This window comes from Gouania willdenowi, chromosome 19, assembly GCF_900634775.1.
Source record: "Gouania willdenowi chromosome 19, fGouWil2.1, whole genome shotgun sequence".
In the NCBI taxonomy this organism is placed as follows: domain Eukaryota; kingdom Metazoa; phylum Chordata; class Actinopteri; order Blenniiformes; family Gobiesocidae; genus Gouania; species Gouania willdenowi.
In genome coordinates, this window is record NC_041062.1 from 18056568 (window position 1) to 18077203 (window position 20636).

The window sequence follows — 20636 nt, forward strand, 5'->3', positions numbered from 1 at the left end:
GCCAGACCGACCCAGCCCTTAGAGCCAATCCGTATTCCGTAGTTACAGGTCAACTACTGTCTGCGTACACAATCAAAAGACAAGGGAGACTGGCCTGACTGACTGTTTGTTGATTTTTGTGACAGTGCTGCGGCGCTTGTGGTCACTAGGGGCTCTTGATGTGAAAGTTACAGGTCTAGCGCCCCGAGTGGCCAAAAGTTACAGCGTGCCTTTAAATATATGACACACTTTGATTTCATTTATACATGGAAATGTAAAGTAGCACTCATGTTAAAATTGTTCGATTTCCCAACTCTGAGGCGCGCTTGATATCCCACATCCGTATTTGGCCCCTGAAATAATATGTGTTCGACATCCCTGTATGAGGTCATCATAGGAACCTGCTGTTCCTATCGTTTTAAAGGATGCAAAAAGACATTATCAGCACATTTATTTGAACTAGATTTATGTTTGAGAAAGTGAACGTTTAGAATACAGTTGTTAGAACTTTTGTTTGTTTTTTTTAATTGTAACTAAACTCCCAGGTGGAAATTCAAAAACTTGCCTTGATTATGGGCGGGGCTTTTGTAGCCGTTAAGACACGCCCAGTCTATACTATAAAATTTCCAATGAACAATCTATGGTACGCTAACTAGCTTCTTAATACTCGATAAACCTCTCCATTCACAATTTTCTCAGTCCAACCTACTCAGTACATATTACAGAATCCACAGGTGCTAGTTCTTATAGGAGGGGCGGAGCTTACAGTGACGCATGATGGTCCAATGACATCACAGAACCTCGTTCTCAACCAATAGCAAAATTCAATTGTAATAGCTGGGTTTCAACCCATAGAGGGCAGTCACTCTGACACTTTGCAATTTTAATTTTAATTTTATTTAATTTGGTCAAGAGTTTGACAAGAATCAAACAAAAACACTATGTCATACCAAAATACGTTTGTTTTTAGCAGGAAAAAGTGGTTTTGGGGTTTAGTTACTCTTACTACTTTAAGTTGAAAAACAATAATTTAAAAAAAATTTACTTTTATTCAGTGATTTCTTATTAGGTCACATGAGGTAACGACCCTAAAGTAGAAAACTACAATGATGGATGTACAGTAGTGTAGTACAAGGCTATTAAGGAACATTTAAAACTACAATTTAAGCAGTGCTGGACTTTTTCCACTGTCATAAAGCTTGCATTTCATTTAAAGGGTAAATGTATGATAATAATTCATTTTTAATTAGATACATATAGAAAAATGTAGATTAAAAACACTTTAAAGCTAACATTTAACCCCTGCTGTGGTTTTTCTTTCTTTCAGATGACAGAATCCTAAAGATACTGGACTCAAGGACACAAGAACCAGAGGTGCGAGCCTTTATGAAGAAGCGCAGGCAACGAGCCAAACAATCACAAGAAGGAATGTGACCATAACATAACACTTTAAGACAAGATCTTCTTCCAAAAATATACAATTTATTTCAATGATCTGTACCAAAAAACCAAAAAAAAGTTAATAACAAGGAAATACTTATCCACTCAGAATGGACAAAAAATTGCGTTACACAAGATGTGTGTGAAGAGAGAGAGAGAGAGAGAGAGAGAGAGCGCTAAGCATGGGTTGATAAGAGACCGTCACAGTGATGTCATTAAACCTCACACAGATCCTCTATGAACGCTTCATGGTGCTTTTCTAACCAGTGCAAAAGATAAGTGTGACTTCACTGAACTCTCTGTGTGTGTGTGTGTGTGTGTGTAAAATGTGACGCTTACTACAAAAGGTCAAACTTCACACGTCCCAAGTTGGTTTACAACATTGCAAAAAAAAAAAAAAGCCAGTTCTAACTACATAGAATGAACATGAAGTGATTTTTAAAAAAAGAACAATTTCAAAGACTAAACATGTTAAGAACATTTGCCTCCATTATCCACATGTTTCCAGGTAATGTAGAGGAGTAAAGAAGGGACCCTGAGTGCTCAAAACAGACGCCATCTGTTTTAAATTCAAACACGTTTTTTTTTTGTTTTAAATACTTCTGTTACAATTGAACAGCATTGGAAAAAATTTACATGATCTTTTCTAGAAAACACTATGAAAATGTAAGATACAACTCGTTTATTTATTATAGCTTAGACAAGTGCTACCAGCAGACAGGCGGCCCTTCTTTTGGCTCTAGCAGAGTGCAATCGCTGTTTGGATCCAACCACATGTGCCCTTTACGCGTTTCAGTCACAAATGTAGGTTTACTGGGAAATTCATCAGCGTCCTCAATCGAACCGCCGACCGACTGCATCATCCATTCATCTGGAACGTTCCGAGAAGCGTCACAAGATGAGCAGCTCTGTTATTTGGTTAACCAATGCAACGCTATCAAACGACATCATTAACCTATTGCATTGCTTTTGGCTGAAAACGTCACCGATTCATCATCAACGATTAAAAATAAAGCTCTTATATCACATTTGGCTGAGCAACGGTGAACATCTTAAAACACTCCAGATAGGAAAATGATGCTGACCAAAAAAAAAAAAGTCTCCTTTATGATGAAAGACTAAGCTTTAGAGCTGGATGTTTATATACTCAATAGTTAAGATATAAAAAAAAACTAATTTTCCACAACTGAGAAGCAAGAATAGATAACAGTGTTATTGGTCAAAAGTAAAAACTAGGAAATATCCCCACATTCCAAAAGTAACCCAGGAAACAATACAAATGCTAATGAGCCACATCAAGAGCTTTTTTTATGATGATTTCTGCTGCTGCTCGCTCACATTATGTAGTGTCAGAGTGTGTGGACGCGTTAGAAAAAGCCCTCCAATTATGAAATGGTGTTTAGGATCCAAAGGCTGGTATCTCTGGAATCAGGACCGACCGCTCCGGATTTCCTCGTGGTCCCACGGAGCGGCGAGGTCAAGAGAGCTGCTGTTCCAGGTGCTGTTTGGGGCAGAGTGGGCAGTCTGTAGACGAGCAGTTCTCACACTGTAGTCCGTGTCCACAGGGCAGCGACACTGCACCCTGCTCTCCACACGCCACGCAGCACTGTCTCTGTTTCCTGTACACCACCTTAGTCAATACAGAGGGACACCAGTTAGAACACACATGAAGAACAATCTCTTTACCGCAGGGGTGTCAAACTCATTTTAGTTCAGGGGCCAAATATGGACCAGTTTGATCTTAAGTGGGCCACAAATGTTAGGGGGTAGGTGGGGGGGGGGGGCAATTTTAACATTAATGTGCTCTAGTTTTCAATATCAGTCCCTGCAGGATCTTCTCTTCAAAAATTCTTGATTTTGTAAACAATTTTTGTGTAATTCAGTGTAATTATTTGTGTGAAATTGCAATATTTTTTCAAATTACAAGAATGATTTTTCTTAAATGTATTTATTTATTTACATTTTTTTTTTTTTTTTTGCTACATACAAACACAAAGACAGAGACAATTACAGAAAAAATTCTGACTGGTTACCATAGAAAGTATCTAAAAATCTTATACATTATAATACATTAAGTGTGTGTGATATAGTAATTACAATAATAGTATTGTGCTATTAGAGGGTGAGGGGAGGAGAGAAGTTAATAATAGACAAATATGTGGGGGAAAGGAATGATGTATATATACAAAATAGATATAATAAAATTGAGAGAAGAGAGGGGGAAACAAATAAAATAAACAATTAAAAACATTTAAATGCAAGATTTTTTGAAAAATTTAGATTTCTTTCCACAATGTGATAAAAAAAAAAAAAATGAGAGCATTCGCATAATATAAGCGCGGGAAAACTTCAAGCCCCTAAAAATATTGTGGAGTTTCATCGAATTTAAGACATCTACAATTAAATTACTGGGTAATATTTATAACCCAACCGTGACCCTGAAACAAGGAACAAGCATGGATGATAATACACACAATAATTCATGTTTTCTCTATCATTTTTACTGTCTTCTGTGGACCAAATTGGTTGCTCTAAAGGGCCGGATTTGGACCACGGGTCTTGAGTTTGACACATGTGATACACCCTATTTTCCAGGTTATAGGACGCTACTTTTTTCATTAAAAGTTAAAGGTGTGACCGACACGGTGGTGTGGTTCGTGTGGATTCTTCAGTCGTGTCCAGTGAAAGCAGGTGTAGGGAGGGAGAATATTACTGACTGTCCCCTACAGTGGAATGACTGAACTGTCACAGCCACTCATCAACATCACGGTGAACTGAACGCTCAGAAATATAATGTGGGGAAAGTGAAAACTTTCACAGCTTTAATAACTCCGCGTGAAGGGAAATAGAAGTCATACAACAGTCGAATATTTATTTTATTTTCTGTGCCTAAGAAAATAGAAGATTTTTTAAATAAAAATCAAATACCAATAATAAATGAAAGTTTCTGGACTGGGGAGCGGTGTTGGCTTTTGCATTTACAATGGGAAGGGGCGTATAAAAAAGTACAATAATGTTTAAATGTCAGATATCTCAGCCAATTTTAATAGAAAATAATAAATGTCATAAAGTTGTCACGTCATCATGTTGACTTTATCAGGAGCGCTCGTGTCCGTACTCTGACTCGACGTTCCTGAGGCTGACATAGTGCACGGTAAGAAGAACGGACGGAGCAGTGTATCAGTCTGGATCCAATAAAAAGTGACTATGAAAAAAGCTGAAAATGGACTGATATGCAGATGTGGAGCAGTGAAGAGGAGACTTCATGTGGAAAAAACCAAAAATAATCAGTTGAAACTGTTCAGAATAAGCAAAAATACACACAAATCTCCGTTAAACTGAACAGGAGTGCAGCCGCCCGCCTACCTGCCACTTCTGATTGCCTGAGTCGTCTGAAGGGGAATATAGGGCGACCTATGTGACGGAGCGGCCTTTATGTGGACTTTTCTTTCAAAATTGCTAAATTATTGGAAAGCGGCCAGAACAACAGTGCGTTCAATAGCCCAGATAATACGGTAGTTCTTTAAAAGTATTCAGCCTGTTTCCTCACCTGCTCCACAGCGTGTAGACAGTTGCACAGCTGGGCCTGTAAACTCAGCACAGACTCCAGCGGTAGCCGGTGTAGAAGCTGAAGCTGATGCACTTCTAGGTGGGGATTGTCTCCGCTCCTGAAGCTCTCCAGCGCCTCCTGCAGGAGAGATGCCTGCCTCTGCGCCTCCTCCTCCGCGTGCCGGACTCTCTCCGCCTCCACCGTGAAGCGAGCGGCGTGTGCACGGGACTCCTCGGCGTCTTGTTTTAGCTCTGCACACGACTACAGGGAGGGAACATGACATTATTTTAGTACTCTGTGTGTGTGTGTGTGTGTGTTTGTGTGCCCACTTCATACCAGGATTTGGGTCAATTACAGTTACATCTGCAATTATCTATATTCAATTACAATAACAGTGACCGGCATTTTTTCCAATTACATTTAAGTATTTTGGTTTCCCCTGAAAATGAATTACAATTACGTTAGTTTTTAAGTCTCTTGGTTTCCTTGTTAGACTTCCTTATCAATGAAAATATTGGTATTAATATATTTGGTGTGGGCGTCTGAACCTTTTTTGTGTCAGTATACCCCTCACGATTAACATCAAAAGTTGATATGAAACATATTTTAATAATTGTTAACTACGTACAGTATGTCTACCATAAAACTGTAACATGGTTCCACAGTATTGTGTTTAATTAAATGTAATTCACAATTTATATAATTTCCATGTCAATTAAAAAATTATCTGAACTCAATTTCTATTACATGATTACAATTATAATTGACCTCAACCCTGTACGGGTCAGTTTTGACCCATGTCTTAAATAAGCTTTTCATCTCTTGATTACCTTGTCAGGCTTCCTAATCAATAAAAATATTGCTATTTTTATTTTATTTTAAACAAAAATAAAAGTCAATTATCCCGACCCTGCTTCCTACCAACCTGAGCCGTGTGCCTGCAGCTGTGGCCCCACTGCTTCAGCGCCCTGTGGGCTTCCTCCAGCTCCTGTTTGAGCCGTGCGCTTTCTGCACACGGCCCTGAGGCAAGCAGGGTGGGGGGGGGTCCCAGGGGAGCCCTGACCAGAGGGGAAGTGCTCCCAGATGTTTGTGCTCATTCCATTCAAACCTGCCAAACAAAGCACACCATAAACTCCTGCTGCCTTCCACACAGCCGACGCCTTTCAGTCAAACTCTACACACCTAAGGAGCTGTGAGAGGCCCCGAGGAAGGTGCTTTCTGATTGGCTGGGTTGGGACAGGTGAGTGGAGAAGAATGGTGAAGCGTGGGGTCTGACAGGAGGGGACGGTGAGGGGGAGCTGAAAGGAACCGAGCTGCTGAAAGACCCGGGGATGTTGACTGGAGCAGAACTCTGATGCTGGTTGCCTCCTGCAAACAGAGAGAGACACAAGGAAAACAGGTAGTAGTATTAATGCTGAGACAGCAATAGAATTAGAGATGTTTTTTTGAGTTCTCTACATTTTTCTAGTTCGTCCAACTACTGTTAATGTTCATTTGTCAAGTTTTTCAAAAATCAAATATTCAGAAATTTTAATCCGATATTCGTTTTCAGGCAAATATTGGATCGATATCGGATCGGGACACCCCCACGAATAATACATACTTCTATTACTTATTGAGTAGTGTGGAATGTTAGAAAAGGTTTGATCAAGTGATAATACTCAAACAGAGAACAATAGTCAACAATTCAAGTTCACTTCAGTTATTTTTTACTGTCAGTATATGGAGGGAACAACTGAGGGCGGGGACAAAAACAACAAAAACTTATCGTAGCACTTATATCTGAGATTTTAGATGCAGTCCTATAAAATCTGATAATCGTTTTCTGGCTGATATCAGACATATATCAATATCATATCGGGACATCCTTACCCATAAGCAGGAAGTAGCATTCCAAGGAAAATGGTGAATATCTACTATTTCTCTGTAGAAGCAGATTTTTATTACCTAGCATGACTCCTGCATTGGGCAGAGCAGAGCTGCTCTCCAAGCTTCTCTCCAATGCCGACACACCAAAGTCATTCAGATCCAAATCATCCAGAGCGGACTCTGCCACACATTAAGCAAAACAACAATATGACATTTTTACTTTCCCCCCACGCTAACACTTAGAAATACACTTCATATCTCAACATACCAACTACTGACTCCACTGTTTCACTGGTCGGGTAGAAGGGCAGTGCGTTGGCATTCATGCCTGAGGAGATGCTGGAACCAGGGGGTCCGAGTGGGGCGGGGCTTGGAGGGGTGGCAGCCAGGCTAGAGGGGATGCTGGAGGAAAGACTCAGTGGACTGCCGACTGGTAGGAACACTAACAAGTCCTGTGGAAAATAAAGGAGTGTACGTTCCTGTTATGACTGGTGGAAATATGAAGAAGACCAGGGCGTTTGTAGCATTATGGAGACGGTATTTAACAGACTGAACAAGTGAAAGGATGAGATTAATGCAATAATCCCACCTGCTTGCTGTGCGTTGATGCCAGTTCTCGGCTTCGTTGCTCAAGAGCAAAACTTCTCTGCTTCGCCTGGAAACAGAAACGATGACTGAAATACTTTGATGAACATTTCTGACGCCCAATAACCTCACGAGTTATAATTCCAGCAAGTTCCTTTTGAATAATATGTTAAGGTTTCATTTATTCAAACAACTGTTCTTCAGGAAATGTACTTGACATGTTTCAACATGGAGAAGACAAAAAGAACTTGCTGGAATTATTACGCGAAAGTCAAGGACACATCAAAGCGATCAGCAGTTGACTGTCGAAACTTGTCAGGATATCAAAGTACATTTAATACGCACTGCATTTAGGGATGTAAATATGGAGGCAGTGTGTGGCACTGATATGTATAATATAATAAATATTTATTAATTTTAAGACCTCAGTCCTCTTTCAACAGTTTTTTTCACTGTCCTTTCCCCCCCGACCCAACCGCTCCTTCTGGGATGCAGAATTATGACATTCTTGCATTTTGATGACGTAAAGGTTGGATAGAAAATCCAAGATATGTATTTATATCCACATGTGAAAGTGGCCTGGGTCAGATTGAAAAAAATTGGAATTGTACTTTTCACATTGACATGAAAAAAAAAAAATCAATACATGTCACATGTGGGCCAAAAAATAATTAGAATTGATCTACAGTGTGAACTTTGGCTGAATTTCAAATTAATTTAGAGGTGTCATGACTGTGATTGCATTAGATTTCCTCCTCACCTGGTCTTCCCTCTCAAACCCTGGTGCTCTTCCGTACCCTCCTTCTCCCGCCCACAACGACAGCGGTTCTGTTCCTCGGCTCACGTCTTCACACAGAGACAAAACACTACCCAGAAGCCCCTGCTCTGCTATGCACAACCCCGCCGATGGGAAAAAAGGGATCTGATGTGGAACACAGGCCAGGGCTCAGACTGTGACTGCTGGGACTGGGACGATGCCTCCTGAACGTGATGGGGGTCCGGTGGTCTGGAGGGAGGAGGAGAGCTGGGGCTTGGAAACGATGGTTCCTCTGGGACAAAAGGCTCTGAAGGTGATCAACAAAAACACTCCTTAGAAACTGCTGCTTTCTGGAAAGACCTTTTTTTGGAGACTTACTTTCAACATGAGCAAAGGCACAGAAGGGTCCTCGAGGACAGTTGCCACATTGTTGCATGTCGTTACATTTGGTAGATTTGTAGATCTGCGACAGAACAAAACACATGTTCACATCCTCACACTTTCACTCTATGAGCAGACGATCTGAGCTGGAACTCACACACCTCTGGGTGGAACTGTTGCTCTGTTCTTGTGTGGCAGTATTGGCATCCCTCTGCTCCCTCACATTTACTGGGATCACCCCATTCTTCACTCTGTTTCACAGCCGGACACGGCAACGCCCTGTAGGAGCCCACAAGAACCACCTTGATGAGACACCACGGTTTGCAAACCTTTTCTTTGGCTTTTTACAACAAAAAAAACAAAACATGGTGCACCTGTATTTGTGCTTGTGAGGACTGCGTCTTCTGTCTTTGCTGTTGTGGTAATATGGACATGCGTAACCTTGGCGACAGAGGCGAGGAGGTTTTTTACAAAGCTCAGTCTTATAGTGTGACAGCACATAGTTGTTTTCTGAGGAGAGAGAGGCAACAGGTAGTGTTTCATCACTTGAAATCAAAATCCAAAGTCACATTACTCATCGTTTCTGATCCATTTACCTTGCCAGCGCGGTTCCTCACTCAGAATCTTCTCTATCAGTGCTGTGCTTGCAGCCTGTCCGGACTGCCCCTCTCCTCCACCTCCACCACCACCACCACCACCACTACCACTAGTCTCAGCAGCTCCTGGGCCACCTTGGGACTCCATCACTTGCATTTCTCTACAAAGGCGTCACCAACAAATAAGACTCAGACAGGGTGCAGAAAACACAATAGGAGTCAGATGGGTTTCTATTAGAGCACCTGATGTCGTAAACGGGGCTACGCAGATCATGTGATCCGTGGGCGAAGGCACAGTGGCAACCGTTCTTACTGCAGTGACCCTTTGAGTCCGTTTCGTGGATGCAGGATCCAGTTTTGTAGTAGCGGAGGTGGTATCTGCGCTCGGTGTCCCCAGCTGTTCGATGTAGGAATGGACATCTGAAACACACAGAGAAACCCCACTGAAAACACAGACCTTATACTGTACAAAATAAAACTGTGGATATTTAGTATTTTCCTGTTTGTGCCATCACAGCCCCCTGTATCACTCATTTTCAGTAATCTACTCAGGTCTCATTTTTCCTCCTCGTGCTTTTGCCCAATATGAAAGATATCATGGTCACGTTAAAAGCTTTTGGGCCGAAAATATCAAGGTCGAAAACCAAAACATCAAAAGAAATTATGAAGCAAATGTTTAGTACCATTGCATGTATGGGTATAAATGTGTACTAACCCTCTAAAATTAAAACATTGCATTTGTATAAATCAATATTAATGCTTCAAAGAATATATCAATTAAATATGGGAAAATATGTATTTTGCACTGATATTCCAACAATGCACAATATCAAATAAAAAAAATAAAATGTTTAACTTAATTTCACTCATACATTCAATAATACAGTACAGGCCTATAACTGACCGAGCTGCTGAAAGAGAGTCAAATTAAATATGTTCTTTCATGATTATTATTATTATTATTATTATTATTATTATTATACTGTTTCTGGTTATTAAACTGTTTCATCCATTAAGTCACATTCCTTGTATTGTTCAAAAACAAAGTGCATTAAAGTTGTTGACGAAGAGCTGCTTCTCTGCTGTGACTCCGTGAGCTATACCCTCCTTTCCTGCACTGTGCGTCTTCATTCTTTGCATTCATCACAACATCCTGTTTCAAGAAATTTTGCAGTACGTCACTAGTTAAAGGTTTCAGGAAACAGTGACCCTTACAAGCTAGCCAGTAGTTCATAATTACCATTCAGATTCTGATTCTGATTCTTCTGATTCAGCCTGCAAGCCAACTTTTTACAAAAAGGATCCAAGTTTTACTACAATTTTGTGTTCAAAGCAACAGTAGTTTGGCGTTAAGATGTTACAGTATAAAATTAAAAACAGGGGAGAACCCACCCCTGTTACCCAGCCCCAACCAAAATCAAGAATAATCAAGAAATCGTTCTGCATAACGAACATAATGAAAAAGTAGAGCTGGGCGAACCTCTGATTTTTTTAATGAAAAATTTGAGTTTCAATTGAATTTTTTTTTCTTCAATGCACTTAAAAATGACTGCAGACATCAGATATATTGTCAAAAGTGTAACTTCATTGCTGTGACTGTCCTCAAGAGTTAAAATGCATAGAACAATCCAAAAATGAAAAGTAAATGAGCAATTTCAAGCTTTAACCCAGGTTTAAGCAAAGGTGCAACAGCAACTTCACAGTATCTTTAATTTTCTGATAACTACATATTTTATGACATATAACATTACAATTAAAACAATAATAAACTCTTCCCTTAGCATCTCAGCATAGTGTGAATAAATAATTAGACATGCCTGTGGCACACATATAGCCTACTCAAAGAGTAAACAAAAAGGGGGCGCTACGGTAACCCACAGGACTGAAACGCAAAAAAGTCCGAAAAAAACGGTGGTGGAAAAAAAAATTAAATTGAAAAAAACTAAAAAATATTGAAAAAAATTAAATTGAAAAAAAATGTTTTATGGCTCAATTTGAAAAATAAAAAATCATTTTATTTACAAATTCAACAAATCAATTTTTCTGCACAGCCCTATGAAAAAGGCTTGGTTCCTTAGCATCTTTTGATATAAATGAATGATGTTTCAAAACAAAATAAAGCAAAATCACTGAAATTGAGTCTGTTAATGGTGTAAAATGAGGATAAATAACGAGCTGGTCACTGTAAAACTCACTCGTCTCCGTCTGTGCAGGTGCCCGTCCCTTCATCGTATTGGTACAGTAAAGATCTGGGCTGTAGTTGAAGGTGCCGTCCCGTTTTGCGCATGGGTCTGCGTCGCCGCTGGTTCAGGAAGTGCCAGTGGAAGCAGGAAAAAGGCCTGTTGCTGTGTACATTTATGCTGCACAAACAGGGGACACTGCTCAGTCCTGAACTCCTTCAGATACCTGCGAAGCATCCACAGACAAGAACACGTTGCTTTTTTTTTTATTCGCCATAATGGAGTGAAGCAAAAAAGTAGAAAACACAGTTAAAAGGAATTGTCTTTAACTCACTGATTCAAAAGTTATCTTACGTACCAAGTTGAGCAAACAAGGCTATTAATATCTTTTCCCACATGTTCTAAAGCTGCGTGATTTGAAAAAAGGATTCCAGGAACAAATTTTAGACAAACATATACAACATTTCACAGCTGAGAAAAAATCTTAATTTTTATATTTGAGGGAAAGTTAAATCTCAGCTTAGTGATGGATTTAAACAAAAATAATGTAAGTATACAGTGGAAAAAATGTACATAGATAAACTAAATACATGTTCTCAATCAATTTACATTGACCGCACAATATTTATGCTCAACTTTATTGGAATATGTTGGTTAATGTTACCACAGATGAATATCTTTATCCCTTTGTATGACTGTAGAAGTGAACTATATGATGCATATGTGTAATAAAGGTGCAGCTTGACAAGCTAAAAACAAACAAACAAACAAAAAACAAACAAGTACATAACATTTACTTAAAAGCTATTACACCAGATATGGCATCTAAACTCTGACATATAAACCTCACATATCCAAAAATGTGCAACCAATGCAAACACCCAAAATAGAGAAACTAGGTTATTCTCATGACCACTGTCATTAATATAACAAAAAATAACAATATAAATAATATAACAATAAAAAAACGGATAAAATAAATGCTAATACCCACATATCATTGTAAATATTACCACGTCTTACTAGTTAACTAAGTTCACAACATATTGGTACTTTCATCATTTTAAATATCTTACAAATATTACTATAGATGGATATGGTCAATACTATTATCTTTTTAGAGCATTAATTGTATTCATTTTTATTTTATTAAAATAATATAAAATGTAATATAACTAGTATAACAATACACATATTTGGAATATTCAACGAGAGTAGCATTTTATTATTATTATTAATTTAATAATACCATTTAATTATTTATTCATTTGAGACTTTACTAACAAAATATTAAAATCCTTTATCATTCATATACTATTTTTGATTTAATAAAACATGTTGATATGACCTCGTGTGTTTTAAACGGTGATTAATAATACAATTGTGATATTAGAAAGGTAATAATATTTGCAATAGACATGCATAAATAAGACATGTTTTTGTATCACTAGTTTCATGACAGCTTCACATCAACATTATGCTTCTTCTTCTTCCTGGTACGAGACCAAACTAGTCCTACAGACCAAATAAAGCAGGTAAACCGAATTTTCAGCTACAGTGACAGAAATTAACATCTAATTAATAAATATGAGACTGGATCAATCACTTTGTCAGACATGAGTAGCGCCAGGCCTCTTAATCAAAGCCAGCTCCAGTTTTAAAAAACAATTTACTTTACAAACATTGTTTGGTTCAGTTTTATAAACAACCAAACCTTGCCATATCTTTTAAAATTGAATTATGTGCTTGTTTGTGTTTTTAAGCACACGTGAGGTTTGTGTACACTTATTTGGCTAATCCAGCTAACTAGCTACGTACGTGTAATGTTGAGGTTTCTCGGGTTGTACGTGCAGCACGGTGGCGGGAGAGGTCGAGCCTCCGGCGGGCGAAGAAGAAGACGACGAGGAGGGTCCCCCGGAGGTCGTCCCCGTTGAGGCTGACGGAGGCTGTGAGTGCATTTGGACATTTTGCCCGTTTAAAGACGAACGACGAGAAGCTTGTTTTTAGCTTCAGTTGCTAGCTATTCTTATAGCTTCAAAAATCCGCATTCTGCGTTGATGTACGCATGCGCATGGGACAAAGGAAGTCGTGATAAAGAAAAGAGTCGGCTCGAAGCTTTTTCATTTATTGTATTTTTCTTGACTGCTCACGAAATTAAATCAATTGTATGAGGCGGAAGCAACTTAACAAGAATTAAATCAATTAATACACATTTAATATAGAGACAAATTTGTGCTCAATTATGTGCTACTCGTTTGCTGACTCTCATTGGGCTCAATCCATTTCACGTACGAGAGATAGCCAATTAGAAATAAGTAGGTGGGACCATGACGTCAGTTAAAGTATTTATACTTGTCTTCGTCCCCCTTTCTTTTAGACATCGTTTTACACTTGGAGCTGTATCACAAGCAGTGACGACTAAGAAAACACCCTAAAGGTAATATTATCATCACAACTTTAACGAATGTTAACGTTAAATATGGTCACTGATAGACTTGTGTATTTACTTATCATGTGGACATTGTCAAACGTAGATATTACATAGCAACATGTTTACAGCGTCAGCTAAAATAGAACAATGGCGGCTCTCCCAGTTTATGGCTTTTAATCTACCGTCGTGTTTTAAACGCTTTTGAGAGGCTTACATTAATCTTACCACGCCATCTGTTCGATGCTACCGTGTTAAATTGTATAGTCCTGTTAGATGTTGGGCAATGTGTTAGTGGTATTATTGTTGTTTGGGCTCGTAATGGTCGAAGCAAGGCGGTAAAAGCAGAAACTGAAAATGGCGAAGTGGAGAAACGAGCTGTTGTCTGGTGCCTCTGGTAGGCGCCATGGCTGATGTTACCGGTACGAAGGGAATGTTGAGTTAATGTCAACAAATTGTGAATCTTAGTGAGAGTATATTATCGTTGATATATCGGATAGTAGTGGTGACTCCACATTTAAGATGTGTTTTGTAGACAGTCGGTGCCGCGGTTGTTTGAGACTGCTCGTTGCCTCCCACGCGGTGGGGGGAGGGGCGCTATGTTGATTTGCTAGTGCCCCGTTAGCTCATCAATAACAGTGCATTAATGTCTCACACTGGAAGACTAGAGTACATGAAGTAATTGTGCCTTTTTTAATTATTTGCAGGAGTAAAATGGCCCGTACCAAGCAGACTGCCCGTAAATCAACCGGAGGAAAGGCGCCAAGGAAGCAGCTCGCTACCAAGGCTGCCAGGAAAAGCGCTCCCTCTACGGGCGGAGTGAAGAAACCCCCATCGTTAGCAGGTGATTAGTTGTTTCAATCCACTGATTACTAATGTGTATGACTGAGTGGACGTGTTTGGGATGAAATGTTAATGTGGTTTGTTTGTTTTTGTTTTTTTTTTTTTAGGCCTGGAACTGTGGCTCTCCGTGAGATCCGTCGCTATCAGAAATCCACTGAGTTGCTCATCCGCAAGTTGCCCTTCCAGCGTCTGGTGAGAGAAATCGCACAGGACTTCAAAACTGATCTGCGCTTCCAGAGTGCTGCCATTGGCGCTCTTCAGGTATTCATCGGTTTACACCAGGGTTGGGATCAATTACAGTGTCAGTTACAATGACCAGCATTTTTTCCCAAATTAAAATTTGTATCATCAGAAAGTCCATTAAAATGATGTTCTCGATTACAAAATTTTAAGTACAAATTAATCGCAATCACTGAGCCTGAAATAAATACCTAATAAAAGTTAGTTTTCCTCCTGTGTTGGCTTTCTGTTAGCATCTCTTATGGTAACAGGCCCTAAATCGGCTTGTAAAATACGTTAAAAGCAAATTGCTACCATCTAATTTGTTTCCTATATATTGATTACCTTGTTAGGCTTCTAGAATATAAGTTTTAATATATTTGGTGTGGGCATCTGAGCCTATTTTGTTTTGTGTCAAAAGCTTGAAGAAAACATTTTAATAAGTTATCTACATGTGTCTAGAAACTGCGACATGGTTCCACGGTTTTGACAATTTTATAGAATTTTGATGAGGCTCAATTATATAATTTTAATTCTGATTACAACAGCAACATATTTATAAAATTATAATTACGCCATTATTGTAATTAATCATTTTGCGATTATAATGAACCAAACCCTGCTTTACACTAATTCACACAGTGAGTGTGTTATGTACGTCACAGATGTGTAACTATGTATTTTGTTTTTTCTTCTGCAGGAGGCAAGTGAGGCTTACCTGGTGGGTCTGTTTGAGGACACAAACTTGTGCGCCATTCACGCCAAGCGTGTCACCATCATGCCCAAAGACATCCAGCTGGCTCGCAGGATAAGAGGAGAAAAGGGCCTAAGCAAGATGGACGCATCACCATCACGATAGTTGTTCCTAACCATTTTGTGGACATTTATTACCTGGGTTATTTTAAGATTTTTTTTTTTTTCTTTTTCTTTTTTGTAATGTATTTTTAGATCGCAACAAATCAACCATTCCACATGCCTGAAAAATGCTTGGGGGTGGTGGGGGGGTAGCAGCAGGAGCATCCTATATTCCTTAATCATAAGTGTACCATAACTAAGAGTTCTTAAGGTGGAGTTATCTCTAAAAAAACATGATTGGTTCTTAATGTGGAAAAGATGAGGTCTCCCATTAACCATTTAATGCCAGCATGTCGTGCTCACTGCAGTGTCAGGGTATTGGCTACCTCAGTTAATCCTCTATGCTGTGTGACAAGCAGTATGGCTAAACCCGATTTCCTGGACTGCTTTTTACATGTTTCCTACATAAAATCTTGGCAGCTACATTTAATATTTATGGAAATGTCACGTCTTTCTATTAAAGGTCTTTATGCGTAGAAAGCATGTGTGTGTAATTATTATCTTGTGTAAATGAATAGACGCAGTGAAGATTACGTATTATTCACATCTCAAAACTCATAACATGTTTATACAAACCATTCAGTGTGTTTGAAACCAGTAGCTGCAAAAAAAAAAAAAGATGCTTTTATTTATGTTTATATGTAAATTGCTGTTTCACATTGTTTAAAAAAAAATCCAAGTCTTCTCACCCAATTCGGTGAACAATGTCCTCGCACTCCTTGATGTTTCCAGCTTTAAACGCCACACAACAGAAGCCGGTTGACTCGGGGGTTTCTGGGGAGTCTCTGAAAAACAACCATCATGTGTAGATGACGTCAGGGCTCAGCCAATAGAGGGACGTGTAACAAAAACCTGTTACTCATCACATCCTGTCTCTAGCTTAGTGTGGGCAAGCCTTGCTTTATTAGGCAAAGAACCAGTCACAAATGGAAAGCAGCTGATTATCTCATATATATATAATGAATGGTAAAGCATTACTTATATAAAAAGAACATAATGTATAGGTGCACTATCCTCACCTTTACAAACCTTATGTGTTTTGTAGACATTAAAATATATGCTGGACTACCCTAATGTTTAATTACATTTATGATTTCATTTCCCAAATACTTTTTTACGTAAGTAAATTAGTTTACTGTGGTGGAGTGGTTTGTTTGCAAACACTATGGGACCCAAAAAAAAAGTCCCTTAAAACCAGCTGTGACTTAAGTTTATATTGGAAAAAATTGGTGCAGAAAAATATTTAATACAATATGAAATTTTTATTTGGAGACATAAAATGAACAAAAAGCATTTTAAAGTTGTGAAGTATATATAGTACATGCTAAAGCAGTGAGGTATATAGTAAAGTTGTGCTGTGAGAAAATAAGGTATCTTTAAAATACAACAAATATGGGCCACAAAAACATTTAATCAAGATTATTATATATTTTACTAGCTTAACATAGAATAACCTAAATGCAGTTATAGTCTTTCTTTGCTTTATTTTTAATTTTTTATTTATGTATTCCTTCTGCATTTATTAATTATATTGTATTATCTTTTTCTCCCTATTTAAATGGCAAAACTAATTTTTTCCTAATTCCAACTAGATTATTTTAGTCTTCTTTTTGAATAACATGTTAAGATTTCATTTATTCAAACAACTGTTCCTTGGAAAAAATCCACTTTGATGTCCTGACATTGTTGAACTGACAATTGCTGGAATTACTACACAGAAGTCAATGAACTTCAAAGGAACTTCAAAGTGAAAGCCGAAAGACTGGCAGTTGTCAGTCAAAACATGTCAGTAGATCAAAGTGGGATTCCCTAAGGAACAGTTGTCTGAATAAATGAAACCGTAACATATAATGCTCCTTAGCCACACAAAGTAACTCTGTTTATTAATGTGTGAGATCTGTAGTTATTTGTAAATATGCTTTTGAGTGTTCCGTCGGCTTATCGCGCATTGCCTTTGTTTTCTGTTTTTTTTTTTTATCCTTTACATTTTATAAAGTAAAATGTATACTTACGCCACACATATGCCAAATATTGTGTAGTCTGGTTGAGAAAATCGACCCACGCATGAAATCTCTGGATAATGATGCTCAAAGAGCTCCTGGTGAGGCACAAACACAGGCTGTCATTGGTTGTTCAAAGATTACGACCTGTTTACTGAGGTTAAACAACATACCAGTTTACTGCTTCGTCAGAGCACGTCAGATGTGTTTCCTTCAAGTCTAAAAGCACCTCCTGTGGGACCAAACAACCAAACCCTCACATGTTGACTGTGGCGATACCCGAGCATGGCCTCGGGCAAGAAAGGGGGCGTGGCTACATTACCTTGCTGGGCAGGTTTTTTTGCAGCACCTCTGGGATTTGCTTGCTGCAGCAACCTCCTTCCCTCCAAACTTCATTAAAGAAAATCAAACCAGTTAAGAGAAGCATGCACAATTAACGTACATTCACACTGTTAGGTACAATGGTTTCTTACCATTCCAATGTTTACTTTTCCCAAGAACTGCACCAATATACACAATCCTGTTAGGAAGAGATCTGTTAGTCCTGGTTCCCATGCTCATTTTTTCCAATTACAATTATTATTCATTATTTTTGGTGTTTGGCATCTCGAACCTTTTTTGTCAATAAACCCCCCCGATTTTAATTTAAAAAAAAAAAAATTGGAAAATTATTTTCAACAGAACACAAAGGTTGTTGGAAAACTTGATATAAAACATATTTAAGTTTTGCGTTTTAATTAAATTGTAATTTCAGTTTCAAAGAATTTCTATTTGAATGCCAATTACAAAGTCAATTCTCTGAACTTAATCACAAATTCAATTTTCGCGCACCATAGCAACAGATCTTTTCAATTACAAATACAGTTATTACAGTTGCAATTAATTAGCAATTACATGATTACAATTATAATTGACCCCAACCCTGCCACACACACACACACTACACTTACTACACACACACACACTACACTTTCTACACACGCACACACACTAATTAATTAGCAATTACATGATTACAATTATTGACCCCAACCCTGCCACACACGCACACACACACACACACACACACACACACGACAGAGGCGACAGACACACACACACGCTCACAACAACACTACACACGACACACACACACAGGGACACACACACATACACACACCACATAGACACACACACACACACAACCCACACACCAACCCACACACACACACACACACACACCCCACACCAACCACACACACACTCCCACACACACACACACACACACACACACACACACATTCACACACACACGCACACACACGTTACACACACACATACACTACACACACACACTACACACACACAGCACCCACACACACACTACACATTCTACACACGCACACACTACACATTCTACACACACACACACACACACACACACACACACACACACTTGCCTTCCATCTTTGAGACACTGTGAAGATGGACTCCTCTGGTTCATACCAGTCGTCGGCTTGTGAACAGGAAGCAGGATCCAGGGCAGAGATGGGTTCTCCATCCTAGGGCCCCCTCAGCAGTTTAATTAGGGCCGGTAGACGGTTCCATCGTGTGCTCTCCATCTGATTTAACACGAATGGACAGAGGGCTGCCCTTCAGTCGGGACAGCACCACACCAGCCTGTGGGAGGACAGTCCAGTGAGTGTTCAGTCGTTGTCCAAACCTCCACCGTACCATGGCAAAGCTCAAATATTGGCAGTAAGTAGACTTTCTTTGGTACCCCAAAAAGCCTGATCACATCTGCTTAAAAACTTCTGAGGCAGAAATGTCAAACACACAAGGCCAGATGGCCAAATCTGGCCTTGAGGGACCATCCATTCGGGCCCGTGGGAGAAGAAAGTTAAAAAAAAGACAGAAAAAACATGAATTATTGTATAGATTACCAAATAATTCAGTTGTAGATATCTCAGCCCTTCGAAATACATTAATTCAATGAAACTCCACAATATTTGGAGGATCTCAATTCTCCGTAAAAAAAATTAAAAAAAGAAGAAGAAGCAAGCATGTCAGAAAATGGAAGGATGGATGTTTATTATTTACGAAGAAGTTGTCTTTTCAATATTATTCCTTCTGCTATCATATTTGTATTCTTATTTTATGGAACTATTTTCTTTGTACATGCTACTTCTATGCTAACTATCTTCAGCTGCAGTGACACCTGCATTTCCCTCCAGGGATCAATACACCTATCTATTATTGGTTTATCATATCAATAACACATTTTATTCAATATCACATTTTATGACTTTAAAAGGGTGTTTTTATTATCAACACTTCAAAAATGCTATTTTGATGGTAATTTCTTTGTCCAGACTTGAAAGGGATGACATGATGGATGTGGATAGATTCAGTGTTTCTCAAATGGGGGTACGTGCATCCCTAGGCGGTACGCGATGGCGAGAGAGAGAGAGAAAGTGGAAAATTACAAACGAAAGCATTAAATAATGGAGTTTTATTATGTTTATTTTTAGTTTTAAAATCATAATCATTATATTGATGATGGAAATGATCTTTGATTCGAACATGAACTGAAATCAATAGGGGTGTGGGTGGGAGACATGCCACAAACTATAGGAATAAATCTATTCAGGAGGCACTAAAGTGGTTTCTCTGAATGAAGAGATAACACATATTTTAAAGAACTCAGTTTGTAAATAAGTGGAAAGAAACAGTATTTACTGCCTCATGAATAGATTTATTTCTATAGTTTGTGGTATTTCTGGGCTTCTCCCGCCTTGAATGTAGATTATAATCAATAACCTCTCCCCCACCTGTCCGCTTTTGGAGTCCTCAGGGAGGTGCCGTTGATCTCATCGATGATGTCACCCACAGATACGATCTTGTTCCCCATGAGCCTGACTACCAGGCATCAAGTCCAGGGACGAAGACCCGCCCCACTGAGATACCTGAGAGAA

At 38.9% G+C, this 20636-nt stretch overlaps 3 protein-coding genes across 3 annotated transcripts in view; 2 read left to right on the forward strand and 1 right to left on the reverse strand.

Moving 5' to 3' along the window:
* unc13d (unc-13 homolog D (C. elegans)) overlaps nucleotides 1–1466 on the forward strand; it is a 28347-nt gene extending 26881 nt beyond the window's left edge. Inside the window, exon 34 of the mRNA XM_028476475.1 lies at nucleotides 1307–1466. Coding sequence (XP_028332276.1) covers nucleotides 1307–1413 — 107 coding nt within the window. The 3' untranslated portion in view covers nucleotides 1414–1466. The remainder of the gene's footprint in view (nucleotides 1–1306) is intronic.
* On the reverse strand, nucleotides 1442–13385 carry unk (unk zinc finger). Its single transcript, XM_028476477.1, is given in 20 exon segments — nucleotides 1442–3049; nucleotides 4970–5230; nucleotides 5895–6011; nucleotides 6013–6077; nucleotides 6152–6337; nucleotides 6917–7018; nucleotides 7107–7290; nucleotides 7428–7493; nucleotides 8184–8342; nucleotides 8345–8487; nucleotides 8559–8643; nucleotides 8723–8840; nucleotides 8936–9071; nucleotides 9158–9318; nucleotides 9401–9577; nucleotides 11353–11395; nucleotides 11398–11437; nucleotides 11439–11501; nucleotides 11503–11563; nucleotides 13156–13385. Coding segments are annotated over 20 exon segments (2460 nt in total). The 5' UTR covers nucleotides 13296–13385; the 3' UTR covers nucleotides 1442–2896.
* A 1325-nt stretch (nucleotides 13386–14710) lies between these two features.
* Nucleotides 14711–16290, forward strand: LOC114481850 (histone H3.3-like; the record flags this gene model as incomplete). The annotated part of the gene is made up of 2 exons (XM_028476906.1): nucleotides 14711–14869; nucleotides 15528–16290. Coding segments are annotated over 2 exons (318 nt in total), but the record flags the coding sequence as incomplete, so codon positions are not given.
* Nucleotides 16291–20636: the final 4346 nt, after the last annotated feature.